Source organism: Eptatretus burgeri, chromosome 6, assembly GCF_056783735.1.
Source record: "Eptatretus burgeri isolate ZD-2024b chromosome 6, Ebu_testis_v1, whole genome shotgun sequence".
Lineage (NCBI taxonomy): Eukaryota > Metazoa > Chordata > Myxini > Myxiniformes > Myxinidae > Eptatretus > Eptatretus burgeri.
In genome coordinates, this window is record NC_140966.1 from 92,452,680 (window position 1) to 92,473,329 (window position 20,650).

The 20,650-nt window shown below is 33.2% G+C and overlaps 1 protein-coding gene across 8 annotated transcripts in view; it reads right to left on the reverse strand.

The window, feature by feature from the left end:
• LOC147025338 (carnitine O-palmitoyltransferase 2, mitochondrial-like) overlaps positions 1-20,650 on the reverse strand; it is a 138,984-nt gene that overhangs the window by 96,798 nt on the left and 21,536 nt on the right. For 7 of the 8 annotated variants that reach the window (XM_085886215.1, XM_085886219.1, XM_085886218.1 and 4 more), the window contains one exon: positions 20,576-20,650. This exon is cut by the window's right edge and continues 6 nt beyond it. In XM_085886215.1, coding sequence (XP_085742341.1) covers positions 20,576-20,650 — 75 coding nt within the window. Of the gene's footprint in view, positions 1-19,143; positions 19,274-20,575 lie in introns of those variants that run through there. The other variant, XM_085886221.1, reaches the window with a different exon arrangement.

Sequence of the window (20,650 nt, forward strand, 5' to 3'; positions counted from 1 at the left end):
CTGAATATTTCTTCAACATTTGTTTTGACATTTTAATTTTAAGTGAGCCAGTATCGTTCAAGATTTTTACCTGTTCTCTTGTGAGCAAAACATCAATTCTTACTGCTCCTTTTCTCTGAATTGTATTTATGTTAATCATACAAGGCTTTTGATTTTGAATACAAGATGATAGTTTATGAAGATTGATTTGATTAACATATACCCCAGTTGGCACTTTACTACTAATTTATCAAAAAAATTATGTGAGACGAATCATAACACCATTATCTGTATTAATCTCTAATTCTGTTTCTTCCAAAAGTAAACAATGTGAATCAACTTCTTCCCCTTCTCCTCTTTCAATGTATAGGGAAGTATCCACTCGATTAGACTTTATAGTTTCCTTTTGAGCACTCAGGTCAATCGCATAGATTGTATACAGACTGTTAAATGCTGTCATATCCAAAATGGGTTCTTTATTTCCATTGCTTTCACACACCTTTTGGTAAGAGTTGAATGCTTCAGCATAATTATTTTTTCCCAATTAATTTCCAATCTATCTCGTGGATAAAATGTTCCATCTGGTGAAACGCGAAGTTGTTTCACCTTAGCCTTATCAAGTAACGCATTATTCTTATCATTAGCAGCATCACCATTTGTTTTTTTTAATGAGCCACAGTTATCGTGGCTTTCCTTCCAGAACACCCAAATTCCACGTGTAAGTGGTTTGGTTCAGTTTAACGTGTTGGCATCTTCTGTTTAAGGTATGATACATTGAGTGGTTTCTTTGAGTTTAGTCTTCTATTCAACATCTCTTCTGTTCTATGATTAAGAGTATATTCACTAATATACCAACTCATTTCATCAATAAAAAATTTATTCTGAGCTCCAAAAGCATTGGCAGCACCAAAAAGCAATCTATTTTCATTATCATTCCTTTGCAGTTGAAATCTAATTTTATCGAACTTTATAATACAGAACTTCATCATGATCACAAAATCCAAATATACCTTTAAGAGGAACTGCTACAGTAAAACTATTACCTATTTTTGTATCATCATTATACATTCCTTTTCTTTGACTATATCCAGGGTCTGTGTTTGTTCCCGTTGCCATATCAGGAATTAAACCTTTGACAGCTCCCTTTCCAATTCTATCACAAAATGAATAACGTATAAATTTCATCATTTCAGATGGAGCAGAGACGTAATCAACAGCTTCAACTTCTTGTGTTCCAATATACAAACAAACACCATCAAACATTTTCCAGAAGAAATAATTTACAAGTGTAGCGTTTGTGGTATTCACAGCCTTAGTGAATGTAAATTTACACCACAAGAAACTTTCGGCGAGATTCAAATAAGTTTGTTCATTATTTATTTAAAAACTTTTTGTTCCATTTGTATTCCAGTCTGTTCCAGTTATGGCATTTACCTTGAAGTCGTCTTCTTTTTTAGTAGAGTTTGAGATGACAATGGAATCATCCAAATCATAGATACTATCAATTGCTTCCATACGAGTATTTATTTCGGAAGAAAGATGTAAAAATTTTTGAAACCCTGACCCAATTATTTGAATTATTTTCTGTCATTCTTGGGGAGACAACTGAGTTTTGCCTTTCTTAATTTATTTTATTGCTTGCAATTTATGAGATTCCTTTTGGGCATCTTTTATATTCTTTATAGCACCTGCTACATTTCCCACAGCAGAAGCAGTTGAACCAATTAGTTCTTTATGTTTAAGAATAGTTGAACCTATACCCATTAGAGTATCAAATTATCCCATCTCCTTCTTTTCTAAATTGATGTTCTACACCACTTTGTCTCTTAGGTTTATAGTATCCTCTACCAAGTTACAGACATTCACCATTGTAGTATGGGGAAAGGAACATCCCATCCCCTGTAATTATTTTATATTTTCCCAACTTGTGTTTCCTCACAATAACCATCGTATTTATTTATTGGAAAACTTCACGTTGGTGAATTCTGATGGATATAATTTCTCCATTAGAAGAAATCATGTGATTATCTTGGTCGGTTATCCTAAAATTTCCTCTGTGTATGGCTTTTCCTGACACAGTTAGATAAACCAGATTTTTGGGTTCCATATTTAATTTATAACCAATTGGGGTTGAGTATGCACTGAATGAAAATCTTGTATTTGTTCTTATTCCATCATTATAAGTGCCATCAATCAAATCACAGTGAATTAATACCGACTTTATGCCTGAGGATATTTGAATGATATTATCACTGTAAAACATCCCATTAGTTTCAATCTTTTTTGAGGAGAAACCCAATAACTCTCTAAATGAATTATCAATTGTGAAATCAACCTTGTAGTTATTTTTAAGTTTAATCATTAATTTTGAAGTATGTTTTTAAATATCAATAACAATATATTTTGGTTCATCACCGTGTTCTTTCATAAGGCGAGCAATTTCGGAAGATATTTGAGAAATCTCATATGCTCTGGGTGAAACTGTTATCGTTTTGTATCCACTTCCCAGATTAAACGAAAACTTGTCATTTTTCTCGGTGATATTAAATAAGTTATTATAAGTTTCCATGGACAATAAAGATGCCTCATATTCTTTTGTTGGTCAAGTCGTAGTGGGTATGGGAATGAAGATGTGTGGTTGCTTGTTGTGAAATTACAACTAAGGATTGTGCTTCTCATCTTATTTAATATGGGATAAAATGTCTTTGTATTGACATTTATTAATTATTTTCATGTTCATCAACAGCGTGCTCTCCCTCTAAAATGGCTGATGCTTCATTAAAACAATTGTTATTTCCAGCCTTCTTACTACCTAACAGCAATAACAGTCTATTAACTAATTGTGATGGGTCATTTGGAAGAAAACTAACACCTGAACCAAGCCTACTTAAAGCCTGAATAATGTGTTTCTCCTCCTCATTCTTCAAACTTTTACTAGATAGACTAACCCTATAATGAAGAGAGTCAATCAGATCAATCTATACTCTATCATCCTTATTTTTCATATCCAATGGTTTATCAAAATACTTTGATTCATCCCTCACAATTGAACCTTGTTTTCCATCTTTTGTTAGAAGAAACATTAATCTCGGAGTTAGTTTAACAGGGGGGTTGAGCAGAACTCAAGAACTTTAATTCATCATTAAATATCAATCCCTTTTCGTGATCAAGATGAAATATTGCTGATTGTTGTGTTGGAATGAGTCCTGCTTTGGTTTTTGAATCACCTGAATTTTCATTGTTTTGAAGAGCCTTCACAATATAATCAGTGGGTTGATTAATCTCTTGCATTTGTTGAAATAATAATTCATCATCATATTCTAATTCTGCCATATGCTCTAATTCTTCTTCCGTCATTTGACTGAAATCTTTTAACATTTGAAGTTTTTTTATGAGTATATTCTATTGCGGGAACTGTGGAAACATCTATAATTTTTTCTTGGGAAGTTTTCAAAAGTGGTTTAAAATTTTTTATCTTGTTTTCTTTCAAATGCTTCTTCACCTGTTATTTTCTGTCTGCGTTTCTTCTTTATGTCTTCCTGTTGTTTTACAACTTTTGAAACCAACTCTTGATGTTCCTTAAATCTTCTTGCTCTTTCTTTCGCATCCATTTATTTGTTGGAAATTATCATTCACTGAATTATAAAGCTCAACGGGGAAATTTTCTTTCTCTTCATCATTAAAGTAGATTTGTTCAAATAAATCCTTTTCTTTAAATATTTCATCAAATTCTTTATTAACATTAATACGAATTGTCATTTCTTCTTGACTAATACTTATATCTCTGCTTTTCATACGTTTACGTTGAGTTCCTTCATCAACATTAAAACCTAATGATAAAATCTTAACTCCATTACCACTCAGATGTTTAATAATTTGTAACATTCTTTCTGGATTAGCTTCTCATATCTCAAGACCACCAGATTTTAGTTTCTTTAACTCACTCTTACAATATGAATATTTAGTGGTACCAAGAGAAACCTCCTCGATTATTTGACCTTCATTCCTCAATTGCATATGTTCCTCGACTGAAATATCGTAATAGTCTTCACCTTCTACGTCTCCTGGTCGCATTGCTCTGGTTGTTGGCGATACAATACGAATCACATGGTGTTTTTTTTTAGAAAATTTACAATATTTTCATTTGTACTATGCAAGAACCTTGAGTTATGAAAGTTTTTTCCAAAAGCAGAATTACCCACAAGATTTATAATAATAGTTGTCATTTGTATATGTAATTGTGTATAAAATAAAAAATATATCATTTAATATCTCATCTTGTTTCACAACAATATATTTATATTTTTCCATCGTGTGCTTCATATAATCCCCAAATTCCTTTTTACTACATAATGTAGAACAATTGTCTCTCCAAAAGTTGTTTATGTCTATTGAATTTAACTTGAATAAAATAAAAATGTGAGCATTGTTTTCTTATTGAGCGATGAGAGAGTTGAAATATGATTGACTGAGATAAATACAATTACAAGAAGAATGTCTCCCTCTTGTGTAGTAGCTGTCCATTACCGTTTGGTTTCTCTCATGAACACAATCATCAAAGATAAGGAGGTTCTGTTTTTGATTTATCCAAATCTTTGGGAGAAGGTATATCATCTGTATTATCACAAAGAAGACAAGTTATCGGCTTTGATTTCTTTTTATATCTCTGTGTATTACAAAATAGTTGTATTATATCTTTAATGTTGTAAGCATTTAGTTTGTTTTGAAGTTTAAATAAACCGATTATATCTTCTTTTTGAAGACCAGCATTAAAATCTTGTGAGAGTAGTTGATACTCAGGTTGAAAACTCGACTTTGTGAAAATTATTAAATTATCATAATCTAAAAAGTTGGGAGTAAGGGGAATCTTTAAAAGTAAGCAGGTTTTTCCACATCCACTTGAACCAACTATGAGACATCTTTATGAATTTGGAAGATTTTTATAGTTGTTAAATTTTATATTATTTTCCCAAATGGGTAAAAAATCATTCATTTATATATTTGGAAAACAGGTCATTTCATTTTTTATTGGCTTTTTTGGAAACTATGTTTTATCTGAGTTCAGGTTTAATTTCAAGATAATCCATTATTTTATTTATACAATATCTTGTGTTGATATTGAAACGGTTCTCGGAACCGCATGCACACAGTAGATGGTTGTCCTGAGTCAGTTATTCCATTAATATATGTGTAGTTAGGTCCCGACCTTTTGTCTAGTGGGAAGACAAGGGAGTGTGTTGCAATGGGCTATTAGTTAGGTTAATAAATCATTTTTCCCGTTTCATTTTATTCACTCCTTTTACGATCTATGGTGCCTTCATCTCGCTTGCTATCCTCGTTTCGCTGGCCACAGTCTACCACTGTCTACCCAGCGACTCATTTTCAGAGGCAAAATCCCAACGTTCGGCTGGACAAACGCTAAAGCTGCACCACCATCCACCTGCCAAAGGCCGGACATGCGCGGCATGGGCAGACCATACCGGAGTCTGGCTGAAACCCAGCCCAGAAAGCCGTACCACATGAAGGGCCGGTCCAATCGGCATGCTCGGCTCGGACAATGATGTCAGGTTTCGGCAAGGCTCCTCCCCGACCTCCGGGTTCTAAAAAGCACAGGTCTCTGTGTAGTTGGTGTGTTTTTGAGAAGAGAATTGCAAGTTGGTTGGGAAGAGAATTGCAAGTTGGTTGGAAGGATAATTGAGAGAGGTTTTTAAGTATTTAAGAAGGAGTAAAGAGAATTGAAGGAGAGAAGGAGTCATTGAGAGTGAGTGTTCCTGCCAGTTGTCTCTGCCGAAACACGACGTCAAACCACCCCGTGCTTCTCTATCAAGCCTCCTGTCTGGCCCCACTTTCTGTTCCTTATCTCTGACCTCACGACCTTGCCGAATGGCCTCTTGCCTGGTCCTGCCTGCTACTCATCTGTCGCCTCCTTTGGACTCCACTCTTCTCCACTCGAGCCCCTCCTGCAGACACGATCTCCACACATACGATTGTGGGCGAACAAATCAACCATTGTCGGGTGCCATACCATGGAGCATCCCTCCCCCGAAACGCTCAGGTACCGAGAAACTGTAACCTCAACTCCCTCCCTCCCTGGCTGCAAAAGTCCCTTTCACAATTGGGTTTACTTTGTCTGAGTGTGTGTCTGTGAGTGTTGGCGCCTGTCCGTTAAGTAAGCCTGTATAAGATCTTTTATTGTTGTGATTGTTGCTTTTATTAATCTCGCGTCAAGTCTGCACTGTGTCTGATTTATAAGTTGCTTGTAAAATTGCTGCACCCCACACCTCTCTCATCTCTCCCTGCATTACACCGCCAATAAACCTTTGTTGTGCCACATTCTTTTCCTTGCTTTTTGTTAATAAATAATTCTCATTTGGAATGTTCCCAGCTCGCCTTTCTCTTTTCCCTCATTGGTCCAACATGGTTCGAATCCAAGTTTAGCCGGGTCTTTATTCCCAACAATCTATTCATTCTAGCCAGTACATCCTTGGCAGTGCCGCTCGGCTGCATCCGATCCGGAAAGGAGATCCGATCTGGTAGACTGATCCGATTTGGACAAGGCATACTGAGGGTGTGGTTCCCCGGTGGTTAAACCGCGTGGTTAATTAGGTAACCCGATTCATCCATAGGCAGGAGGACCCTAGGCCACGCGGTTGAGTTATTGGCGTCCACGGTCGTTTAAGCGACCCGCCGCGTTACGGAATTATCCGTGAGCGATGGCCTACAATTCCGGGGAGTCTGGTGGGAATCAACGTAGCTTTTCCCCACCTAGTGGTCTTCTCACCCGACCCTGCCGGCCCGCAACAATATTTCCCTGAAAATGACAATCGTTAATAATATAAATCATCAATCCATGAAACATGGTCGTTGTTTGTTCAGTCTCTTCTCTTGTAAGAAAAGGTGTATTGTCACCCTCATTCGTTGCATTCATTTCTCGAATCATTCTTGTGAAGTAAGTCATTTATGGTGTAGATCTCAAAGAATTATATGCCTTTTTATATTTTCTATTATCATTAATTAGAAGATAATCACAGAACATACATTGTTTATAGGCTTTTCACTCTGTGTTTAATCCCAGTCTTTCACACGCAGGACAATTCTCAAATTTGTCATGTGAAGAATCAGGAAATTCTCGAGGCTCAAAATCTAGTAAACTATTCATATTTATAAAGTAAAACTTTACTTCAAATAAAATTCATCTTCGGTATCATCTTCGGTACTTTCATTGGTGCTTTCATAATCATCTATAAAACTACTTTCATAACTCTCGTTTGAACACAAACTCTCGGTATCATAACTGTCTTCTGTTCCAACAGAGATACTATCATCACTGTCATCATCTTCAAAATCTTTAGTTGAATAATGACTCATTTAATTAGTAGAAAAAAACATTCCCATCTATATCTATATACTTTTTTAATTAACAGATTCAACTACTTCATTTTGTATATTAAAGGTAATTTTAAAATGGTCAACTACTGTTGAACAAAATATCATTTCACCTGATATATTAACATCCTTTATTTCATCAGGATTTACATCTTTAGGGTTGTTGAAAAAATACAAATTTCTCCTTGCATATTACAGATGGTCTTATTTTTAAGTCATCTCTTCGAGCATGACCGAATAATATGGGTGTCGATGTCCTTTGATCCGTCTGTCCGTCCGTCCGTCCGTTCACAATGAAGTTGAAGCGGGAGATCTGGTAATTATTGATCCTGATAGAGGTCGATGAGACGTACACGATGATATGACTTTCCAGGTCACCGACGGTCAAGGTCAAGGTTACGGGGCCTTTGAAGTTGCGAAAATGACGATTTTCAAATTCTATCTCCTCCGCCATTTCTCAAGCGATCTTGAATTTGATTGCAGTAAATGAATCTATGGGACAATATCTAAATTTTTATCAGGCCGGATTTTCGACATTCGCTTTCGTTTTCGTGTCACGTGACTTCAAATTTGGCAAAAAATACGAAAATGACGATTTTCAAAATCTATCTCCTCCTAGATTTCTCAAGGAATCTTGAATTTGATTGTGGCTATGGATCTATGGGACAATATCTAAATTTGGTTGGGCCGATTTTCGATATTCGCTTTTGTTTTCGTGTCACGTGACTTCAAAGTTGGCAAAAAATGCAAAAATGACAATTTTCAAAATCTATCTCCTCCTACATTTCTCAAGCAATCTTGAATTTGGTTGTGGCATATGAATCTATAGGACAATAGCTAAATTTTATCGCGTCGGATTTTCGATATTCGCTTTCGTTTTCGTGTCACGTAAGAGTTGAATGCTTCAGCATAATTATTTTTTTCCCAATTAATTTCCAATCTGTCTCGTGGATAAAATTTTCCATCTTGAGAAACGCGAAGTTGTTTCACCTTAGCATTATCACTCATTGCATTATTCTTATCAGTCGCAGTATCACCATCTGGCTTTTTAAAAATGATCCACAGATATCGTGGCTTTCCTTCCAGAACACCCAAATTCCACGTGTAAGTGGTTTGGGTGAATTTAACGTGTTGACATCTTCTTTTGAGGTATGATACACTAAGTGGTTTCTTTGAGTTAAGTCTTCTATACAACATCTCTTCTGTTTTAAGATTAGAAGTATATTCACTGATATACCAACTCATTTCATCAATTACACATTTTTTCTGCTCACCAAAAGCATTACCAACACCAAAAAGCAATCTATTTTCATTATCATTCCTTTGGAGTTGAAATCTAATTTTAAGACCATACAGAACTTTATCATGATCGCAAAATCCAAATATACCTTTAAGAGGAACTGCCACAGTAAAACTATTAACTGCTTTTGTATCATCATTATACGCTCCTTTCCTTTGAGTATATCCAGGGTCTGTGGTTGTTCCCGTTGACATATCAGGAATAAAACCTTTGACAGACCCCTTTCCCATTCTATCACTGAATGTATAGAGTGTAAATTTCATCATTTCGGATACAGCAGAGACATAATCAACCACTTCAACTTCTTGTGTTCTAATCTACAAACGAACACTATCAAACATTTTCCAGAAGAAATCAATTACGAGTGTAGCATTTGTGTTATTCCCAGCCTTAGTGAATTTAAATTTACACAACAAGAAACTTTCGGATAGATTCAAATGGGTTTGTTGATCATTTATTTCAAAACTTTTTGTACCATTTGCATTCCAGTCTGTTCCAGTTATTGAATTTACCTTGAAGTAATCTTCTTTTTCGTGGAGTTTGAGATGACAATGGTATCATCCAAATCATAGAGACTATCAATTGCTTCCATACTTGTATTTATTTAGGAAAAAAGATGTTAAAACTTTTGAAACCCTGACACAAGTATTTGAATTATTTTCTGTCGTTCTTGGGGGGACAACTGAGTTTTGCCTTTCTTAATTACTTTAATTGCTTGTAATTTATGAGATTCCTTTTGGGCATCTTTTCTGCTCCTTACAGCACCTGCTACATTTCGCACAGTAGAAGCAGTTGAACCAATTAGATCTTTATGTTTAAGAATAGTTGAACCAATACCCATTATAGTGTCAATTATCCCATCTCCTCTAAATTGATGTCCAACACCCCTTTGTCTCTTAGGTTTATAATATCCTCTATCAAGATACATACCTTCACCCTTGTAGTATGGGGAAAGGAAAATCCCTTCCCCTGTAATTATTTTGAATTTTCCCAACTCGTGTTTCCTCACAACAACCATCGTATTTATTTATTGGAAAACTTCATGCAGGTGAATTCTGATGGACATGGCTTCCCAATGAAAAGAAATCATACGATTATCTTGGTCGGTTATCCTAAAATTTACTCTTTCTTTGTTTTTTTCTGACACAGGGAGATAAACCAAATTTTTGGGTTCCATATTGAATTTATAACCAATTGGGGTTGAGTATGCACTGAATGAAAATATTGTATTTGTTTTTATTCCATCATTATAAGCACCATCAATCAAATCACAGTGAATTAATACCGAGTTTATTCCTGAGGATATTTGAATGACATTATCACTGTAAAACGTCCCATTAGTTTCAATCTTTTTTGAGAAGAAACCCAATAACTCTCTAAATCAATTATCAATTGTGAAATCAACCTTGTAGTTATTTTTAAGTTTTAACGTTGATTTTGAAGTATGTTTTTGAATGGCTATCACAATATTTTTTGGTTCATCACCCTGTTCTTTCATAAGACGAGCAATTTCGGAAGATATTTGAGAAATCTCATATGCTCCGGGTGAGACTGTTATCGTTTGGTATCCACTTCCGGGATTATAACTAAACTTGTCATTTTTCCCAGTTATATTAAATAAGGTATTATAAGTTTCCATGGACAAAAAAGATGCCTCATATTCTTTTGTAGGGTCAAGTTATCGTGGGTATGGGAATGAAGATGTGTGGTCACTTGTTGTGAAATTAAAATTCAGGATTGTTCTTCTCATCTTATTTAATATGAGATAAAATGTCTTTATATTGAGATTTATTAATTATTTTCATGTTCATCAACTGGTCTAAAATGGCTGATGCTTCTTTAAAACAATTGTTATTTCCAGCCTTCTTACTAGCTAACAACAATAACAGTCTATTATCTAATTGCGATGGGTCATTTGGAAGAAAACTAATACCTGAACCAAGGATACTTAAAGCCGGAATAATGTGTTTCTCCTTCTCACTTTTCATACTTTTACCAGAAATACTAACCCTATAATTAAGAGTGTTCAGCAGATCAATATATACTCTATCATCATTATTTTTCATATCCAATGGTTTATCAATATACTTTGATTCATCCCTCACAGTTGAACCTTGTCTTCCATCCTTTGTGAGAAGAAACATTAATCTCGGAGTTAGTTTAACAGGGTGTTGAGCAGAACCCAAGAACCTTAATTCATCATTAAACATCAATAACTTTTCTTGAACAAGATGAAATGTTGCTGCTTGTTCTGTTGGAATGAGTCCTGCTTTGGTTTTTGAATCCGCTGAATATTCATTGTTTTGAAGAGTATTCACAATATAATCTGGGGGTCTCTTCCAGTTGTTGAAATAAACCTTCATCATCATATTCTTATTCTCCAAAATGCTCCAATTCTTCCTCTGTCATTTGGTCAAAATCTTTTCACATTTGAAGTTTTTTATGAGTATATTCTACTGTGGGAACTGTGGAAACATCTTTCATTTTTTCTTGGGAAGTTTTTAAAAGTGATTTAAAAAAATTCTCTTGTTTTCTTTCAAATGCTTCTCCGCCCGTTAGTTTCTGTCTGCATTTATTCTTTATGTCTTCCTGTTGTTTTACAACTTTTGAAACCAACTCTTGATGTTCCTTAAATCTTCTTGCTCTTTCTTTCGCATCCATTTATTTATTGGAAAATCACGTTTAATGAATTGTAAAGATCAACAGGGAAATTTTCCTTTTCTCCATCATCCAAGTAGATATGTTCAAATAAATCCTTTTCTTTAAATATTTCATCAATTTCTTTATTAACATTCATACGAGTTGTAATTTCTTCTTCACTAATACTTGCATCTCTGCTTTTCATACGTTTGTGTTGAGTTTCTTCATCAACATCAAAATCGAATGATAAAATCTTCACTCCGCTCAGATGTTTAATAATTTGTCTCTTTCCTTCTGGAATAGTTTCTAATATTCCAAGACCACCAGATTTTAGTTTCCTAAACTCACTCTTCCAATGTGAATATTTTGTTGAACCAAGAGAAACCTCCTCAAATATTTGACCTTCATCCTCAATCGCATATGTTCCTCCTCTAAAATATTGTGATAATCTTCACCTTTTACTTCTCCAGGTCTTATTGCTCTAGTTGTTGTTGATGCAATGCGTATCACGGGGTGTTTTTTAAGTAACTTTACAATATTCTCATTTGTACCACACAAGAACCTTGATTTATGAAAGTTTTTTTCCAGAAGCAGATTTACCCACAAGATTTATAATAATAGTTGTCATTTATATATGTAATTGTTTATAAAGCAAAAAATATATCCCTTAATATCTCATCTTGTTTCACAACAATATATTAATATTTTCAGTCGTGTGCTTCATGTAATCCCCAAATTCCTTTATACTACATAATGTAGAACAATTATCTCTCCAAAAATGATTAATATCTATTGAATTTAACTTGAATAAAATAAAAGTATTAGCATTGTTCTGATGGAACAACGAGGAAGTTGAAAGTACGATTGACTAAGATAAATACAATTACAAGAAGAATGTCTCCCTCTTGTGTAGTAGCTGCCCATTACCGTTTGGTTTCTCTCATTAACACAATCATCAAAGATAACGAGGTTCTTTTTTGATTTATCCAAATCTTGAGGAGATGGTATATCATCCGTTTTATCATGAAGAATACAAGTTATCGGTTTTGATTTCTTTTTACATCTCTGTGTATCACAAAATAGTTGAATTGTATCTTCAATGTTATAAACATTTCGGTTTTTTTGAAGTTTAAATAAACCGATTATATCTTGTTTTTGAAGACCAGCATTAAAAACTTGTTAGAGTAGTTGATACTCTGGTTGAAAATCGACTTTGTGAAAATTATTAAATTATCATAATCTAAAAAGTTGGGAGTCAGGAGCATCTTCAAAAGTAAGCAGGTTTTTCCACATCCGCTTGAACCAACTATGTGACATGTTCATGAATTTGGAAGATTTTTATGATTGTTAAATTTTATCTTATTTTCCCAAATGGGTAAAAAATCATTAATTTATATATTTGGAAAACAGGTTTTTTATTTATTATTGGCTTTTTTTAGAAACTCTATATTTTATCCAAAGTTCAGCTTTAATTTCAAGATAATCCATTATTTTGTTTTTGCAATATCTTGTGTTGATATTTCCCTGAAAAGCACATCCATGAATAATATATAACAACAATCCTTTGTACATTTCTCTTATATGTTCAGTTTCTTCCCTTGTAAGGAAAGGTGTGTTATCACCTTTATACTTTACATTCATTTCTCTAATCAATCTTGGAAAGTAATTCATTTTTGGTGTAAATCTAAAAGAATTATTTTACTTTCAAAAATTTTTATTGTCATTAATTACAAGATAATCACAGAATATACATTGTTTATAGGCTTTTGACTCTGTGTTTAATCCCCATCTTTCACACGCAGGACAATTCTCAAATTTGTCACATGGAGAATCAGGGAAATCTTGCATATTTAAAAGTAAAACTTTACTGATACTGAAATTCATCAATACTTTCAGTTGCATATTGACTCATATTTAATAATATTACCATCGATATCTATGTACTTTTTTTCCTTACCAGATTCAACTACAACATTTTTGATATTACAGGTAATTTTAAAATGATCCTTAACTACTATTGAACGAAATGTCATTTCACCTGATATATTAACATCCTTTATTTCATCAGGATTTACATCTTTAGGGTTGTTGAAAAAAATACAAATTTCTCCTTGCATATTACAGATGGTCTTATCTTTTCTTTCTCAAGCTTCATCCATAAGGTTTTTGTTTTTTGATGCTTTTTCTTCTTTCATTGCTTTTTCTAGTTTTGAATATATTACCAGAAGGAGAGGAGAAACTTTTGTTGGAGATACTTTAATTGATGTTCTACCAGGTATACTAAAAGCCCTTCCACTGAAGGAAATTGAAGAACTCATCTTATCCACCACAATTGTTTTTATCCAATAGTTGTTATATTTATCTTTGTTCAATTTTACATTCTTGAAATATTTCTCAGTATCTTTTACAAATGAAGAGATTGATTGAAACTTGTCTTTTGTGTCTTGAAACATTGTATTTATTAAGTGAAAAAAGTTGAAGGATAAAATGCTTTTAAGCACAGATTCACCTAATAATTAAATGAAATTTTCATCAATAAAATTTTAGTTTAAGCAAAGTTTTATTATATAAATATGGTGAATACAACATACTGCGATGTTTGTAATCACCAATATAAATATTATAAAAAACACCTTCAAACCAACAAACATACATTTAATCTGTTTCATCAAATATCTCCTCTTGAGTTGGAAAGAAAACATTGTGATATCTGCTCAAAGGATGCTTTGAAGAGTAGTTATAATATACATCTTCAATCACAAAAACACAAGAAAAATGAGTTTAAAGTAAAGTGAGACTATTATATTGAAAACAATGATGGGGCATTTAAAGGGCGTATAAAAATAAGGATTTTTCAATTTGGAGAACCCGGTCCATCATCAATAGCTGAATCAATTGAAATAGTAAAACCTGATGTTGAAAAAGATATTGGAAAGACATTAAAAGAAATGAAAACTTTAAAGTTTTATATGGGAGTGAAAATGAATATGAAAAGACAAGATGAAGAACAAACTCCTTATATGAGAACAGATCTTCATTTTATAACATCATTTCAAGATTTTTTGAATGGTGGGGTTTATGAAGAACTATCAAGACAAGAGGCGGATATTGATAATACAGTGGTAGGAAGTGGATTTCATATTTAAAAAATCATCTTTTTAGATATACACATTCTCAAATCAAACCCTCTTAAAGCTTCTTCTTTTATTGAATTACCAAAAGAAATAAAACTAAAGAAGGCAGTTGTTAATATTAAGAACAATGATAATAAATGTTTTCTCTGGTCTGTTCTTGCTCACTTCCATCCACCAAATTGTAATTCAGAAAGAGTAAAACAATATATGAAATATGAGAATACCTTGGACATTAAAGATTTTAAATTCCTAATGCCACTAACAGATATTCCTAAATTTGAGAAAAAGAATAATCTTTCTATTAATGTATATGGATTAACGGATACAAACAAAGTTCAAATATTAAAATTTCAAACAACTATAAAAATGAAGAAACACACATTGATCTTTTATATTTTAGTGTTGGATAGAATTCACATTATACATACATCAATAATTTATCAAGATTAATCACTTCTCAGGTTTTCAGAACAGCAAACAAAATATATCCTTGTAAGCAATGTCTTAATTCATTTCATACAATAGAACAATCAGAACGAAATTCAAAATATTGTCGTAATCACAAATCAGCTGTAATTGCAATGCCTAAACCTGGTGAAAAGATTTCTTTGGAAGATTATAATAAATCTATCATGCACCCATTTGTGATATACGCTGATTTTGAATTTATCCTAAAATATATAAATACTGCTTCTCCTAATCCAAAAGAATCACATACAAATAAAGATCAAAAACATATTCCTTGTGGTTTCTGTTATTATATCAAATCATCTGTTGGAGAAAAGTATAATAAACTTGAACATTATAGTGGAAAAAAAGCTTCACAAGAGTTTGTAAAACGATTAGAAAAGGATTGTATAAGACTAACTAAATTAATGAAAGAAACAAATGAACCGATATAATTAACCGAAGAAGAAAAATTAGAATTTAGAAAGAAAAATATCTGTCATATTTGTGAGGAGGAAATTGAGGAGTCTAAAGTTGAGGATCACTGTCATCTTACTGGTAAATATAGAGGTCCCGCTCATTCCTGTTGTAATCTTAATTATAAATTTCCTTCTTTTATTCCAGTCTTTCTTCACAACAGCACCAACTATGATACACATCTGTTTATAAATGAACTTTCAAAAACACCAGGGAATATTTCTGCCATAACAAACACAAGTCAAAAGTATATTTAATTTACAAAAATGATATTCACAAAACCTTTTACTCGTATTAGGTTTCGAGATTCTTACAAGTTTATGGGAACACCACTAGCCAACCTAGCATCAAATGTAAGCTCCACAGAGTCTTTTCCAAATCTTAATTCATTCTTTCCAAAAGAGGAAATTCTAACTGAAGAGGAAATTCAGATTAAAGAGAAAATTTAAAGTAAAGAGGAAATTCTAATTAATGAGGAAATTAATGAAGAAATTCTAACTGAAGATGAAATTCCAATTGTAAAGAAAATTCAAACAATGAATGAAATTCTAACGAAAGAGGAAATTCTGATTAAAGATGAAATTCTGATAAAAGAGGAAATTCAAACAAGGAATGAAATTCAAAGTTAAGAGAAAATTCTTACAAGTAAGGGAATTTATCCTTATGATTATATGGATTCATTTATGAGGTTTAAAGAAACACAACATCCTTCAAAAGAAAGTTTCTATAATAACCTTTATGAAGAAGAGATAAGTGATAAGGAATATAAACACGCACAAGAAATTTGGAAAATATTTAAGATAAAGAACCTTGGAGAATATCATGATTTGTATCTAAAAACAGATGTTTTATTGTTAGCTGATGTGTTTGAAGCTTTTAGATCACTCTGTCAGAATAAAAATTGTTATGGATTGGATCGTGCCAACTATTTCACAGCTCCTGGTTTGCTTAGAGTGCAATGTTGAAAATGACAGAACAAGATATAGATTTAATCAGTGATGTAGATATGCTTTTGATGATTGAGAAGTCTAAGAGAGGTGGAATATCACAAGTATGTTCAAAAAAATATGCTAAACCAAATAATAAATATCTTCCAAATTATGATAGTGAAAAAGATAGTAATTATATGATGTATTTTGATGCTAATAAGTTGGATGGATGGGCAATGTCTCAATCTCTGCCTTATGGTAAATTAGAGTGGATGGAAGAAAAGGATTATGAAAAGGCTTTGATGAATATTGTTATTTCTTCTCAAGAGAAATTGAATGAGGAAGAAGAAGGTTATTATTTTGAAGTTGATTTGAGGTACCGAGTGATCTTCATAATAAGCATAAAGACGTTCCTTTTGCATGTGAGAAGGAAACCCCAAAGAAAGAATGGTTAAGTGAGTATCATAAAAGTTCTAATATCAAAGGCAAATCAACAGAAAAGTTATTAACAACATTCTATGATAAAGAGGGATATGTTTTGCATCAGAGAAGCTTCAAACAGTTTTTGAGAGAAGGATTGAGAGTAGCTAAAATTCAGACTTTTAAAATTTAAACAAAGTCCTTGGATGAAAAAGTATATTAAATTCAATACAGAAATGAGAACAAATACAAAAGCAAAATTTGAAGGGGAATTCTATAAATTGATGAATTATGCTGTCTTTGGAAAGACAATGGAGAATGTTAGAAACAGGCAAAACATTAGATTTGCAACATCTTGGAAAGAAGCTTCTACATAGAGAAATAAACCAAGTTTTTAGAGAGAAGAGGTTTTTTCAGAGAACTTTTCTGCTATTCATATGGAAAAGGAAAGTATTGTAATGGATAAAGTAATTTATATTGGAACAGCAGTTCTTGATTTATCAAAGATATTGATGTTTGATTATTTGTATAATGGCTTAAAGAAAGAGTATGGTGAAAATGTTTCATTGTTGAATATTGACACTGATAGTTTTATCCTAGAAATAAAAACTGATGATGTTTATAAGGATATGAAGAAAAATATTGGAGTATATGATGCAAGTAATTTTAGTAAGAAGAGTGAGTTATTTTCCAAAGGAATGAAAAGGTTGTTGGTAAGTTTAAGGATGAGTTGGGTGGAAAAGTAATGAGTGAGTTTATTGGATTGAGAGCAAAGGCATATGCTTATAAATATGGTGATCAGATTGATAAGAGGTTAAAGGGAATAAAGAAATATGCAATAAAGAAATCAATAACATTTAGAAATTATAATAATTGTTTGATGAATAAGAAAGAAGAATATAGGAAAATGAATACAATAAGAAGTTATAAACATAACATATATCGTGAAGAAGTAAATGAAAAAGGCATTAGAAGCCTTTGATGATGAGAGATTTATTTTAGATAATGGAATAGATTGTGTTCCATATGGATATTGTAAGATAGAGTGTATAGAATAGATTGTGTTTTAACGATGGGAAGATGGGTTAGGATTTTATAGGGCTACCGCAGCGTTTTTTCACAATATATGAATGGTCAAACCAAGTATTAATCAAACTAAAGAGTGGAGAAAATCTCAGTCTTGGTATATAAATGGAAAACATAATGAATGTGAAAAATATCAAATAAGTCTTATTGAAAAAATAACTAAAACAAAGGTAAATAAAACAAATAAGCAAATCAATTTAAAAACTAGTAAGTTAGAGGATGTAAAGAAAAAAGTAAATATCCTTGAATGGACTGAAAACTTTGATGGTTATCAATTGAACAATGAAAATACAATTTACTATAATCTCAAAATGATATGTGGCTCAGGAGGTGGTGAAACAGGAGCATTAAGAGAAGTTTATCATTTCGTAATGGCACAAAAGGGGTATCTTAAAAAATATAAAGATTCAAATATTTTGTTTTTAAATATTTTAGATGGGGATTATTGTGCAAGGAAAATTAAACTATTGAAGGAATTTGAGAATGAACAAATCTTTATAGGTTCAATGAGTGAGCTAAACAATATGCATTGGTTATTTGAAAAAGAGTGTCCCGAGGCTTACATGTTTCAGATATTTCTTTAGAATCACCTTTAACCCTCAACGGCATACCTTTGGTCAATTTGACCCAACATGCAGGTTTTTTGTGTGTAAAAAAATAATATTAGCCGATATCAGCCCATGGTCTCTGTTTATCCTCACCCCATATATGTATGTTATTGCTGTAAAATTTAGCGAATATAGGATCATACATATGGGAGATATTTGCAGGAGAAAATAGTGGGGTCTCTATAACCCACGCTGGGAGAACTCCCAAAAAACATTTACATTCATAACTATGAACACTTTATCCCGTTTTCTTTTCTGGAATTGTTATTATTTCTCAAAGAACAATAAAGGTGTTTCCCAATTGTTTTCATACTGTTATAATCTGTATCATTCTGTGACAAAAAGGGGATTGGAATGGTTCCGGGAATTGCTCATTCCTGGAAATGGGATATTCCAGAAATCGAAACTGCAGTTCATAACGCTAGTGTATTTGCATTTTCCTTAAAACCATGGTCAACCAACGGAGAGCACGGTATTCTGTTGCTGATGTTCTTAGACAAATATTAGAAGATGAAAGTGACAGTGAGTCTATATCTGATCCAAGCGATGATGATTCCTACATTCCAGATCAGGCTGCAGTCCGTGATACATCAGATGAAGATCAGGTTTCTGACGTTGATGAACAGCCAGATGAAATATCTGCTGATTCTGGACATTCTTACAATCAGTCTGATAATGAGAATGCTCAGCAAGGCCAGGCCAGAGCAGAAAGGCCACGTGGTCGAGGTCGAAAATACCTCAAGCAGTTGGCATACGGCCTCACCAACGACTGGATTGACTTGACACTCAGAATGTTCATGTTCTCCAGCTGGCTGTAGTGACCGCATTACATCAACTTGGAAAGGTTGCTGCAACAATCCAGAGACCACGCCAGGCAAGCAGTCCTGCCAGGAAACGATGACAATTATGCAGAAGGCCACAGGACAATAAGACCTCAACTGTCTGCTCAAATTGCAACAAATATGTTTGTGGTACTCATTCAACCACTGTTACTACTTGTACAAATTGCGAAGCGTAACTAGAACAATGAACCTCATAAATCGAGACACTACAATGAAAAATGACTCATATTTCTTTCATTATTATGGAAACTGCCATATTTTAATTTTGCCAATGTGTGAGTGTTGGTATGCGTGGCGTTGAGGGTTAACAAATCACATTACTACTTTACTACTTGAACAAATCTTTATCTTATTGCATTGGTTATTTGAAAAAAAGTGTCCCTAGGTTAAAAGGGGAGACAAATAAATATACCTTGGGATAAAAAGGGGGTTTACTTTTTAGGGGAAAAAAATGAATCGCTGAAAATCCCCCATTCATTTACATGGGGAAAAGTGAGCCAGAATCAATATATTCACCCTACTATTCTGGACATTTTTTGGGGAAATTTTTTTTTGCACCCATCTGACCTTTGACCTTGAAAATTTGACTTACATTTGAACCCATTGGCCAAAAATCAACAAGCGATGCCATCAGTACTGTTTTCAAGGGTCTTGGCAGGCTGACTATCAGCAGATAAATTTAATCACAAATAAGTTGGAGGATGTAAAGAAAAAAAATTAATATCCTTGAATGGACTGAAAACTTTGATGGTTATCAAATCAACAATGGAAAAACAATTTACTACATTCTCAAAATGATATGTGGCTCAGGAGGTGGTCAAATAAGAGCATTAAGAGAAGTTTATCATTTCATTTCTGCACAACAAATAAACTTAAACCAAGAACCAAGTTCCAAGATATTCTTTGTTTATATACTCGATGGAAATGAATGTTATAAGAAAATTAAGTTATTCCCTAAAGTAGAACATGGACAAATATTCGTTGGTTTGCTCTTTGAGTGGAATGAAAATATGAAAGAGAAGAAGTGCTTTAATCAGTGAGTCTTAATCTTTCATCTTCTCAATTTTACATTTGCTTGTATGGGAGGGAAGGAGATAGGTGGGGAGAAAATAAGTCTACTATTTTGAGCTTTTGGGGCTTGGGTCAGAAAGTTTTTCCCTTCCCCCCCCATTCATTTGAATGGGCGTCCTAGAAACCCCATGTATCAGCTACTGGTGTATGATGCAGACCTATGAGGTGTGGTTTGGTTGTGCCTTTCAAACAGACATGGAATGGACTTATAAAGTTCCCGTGGGTCATCAAAAAAAACACAAATCTATCTACTTGCCTGTATGCTTCATCATTAAGAAGCGCACGTTGTGTTCTGAGGTAACGCCTCATCGTGTCTTCCAACCTTGGTAGA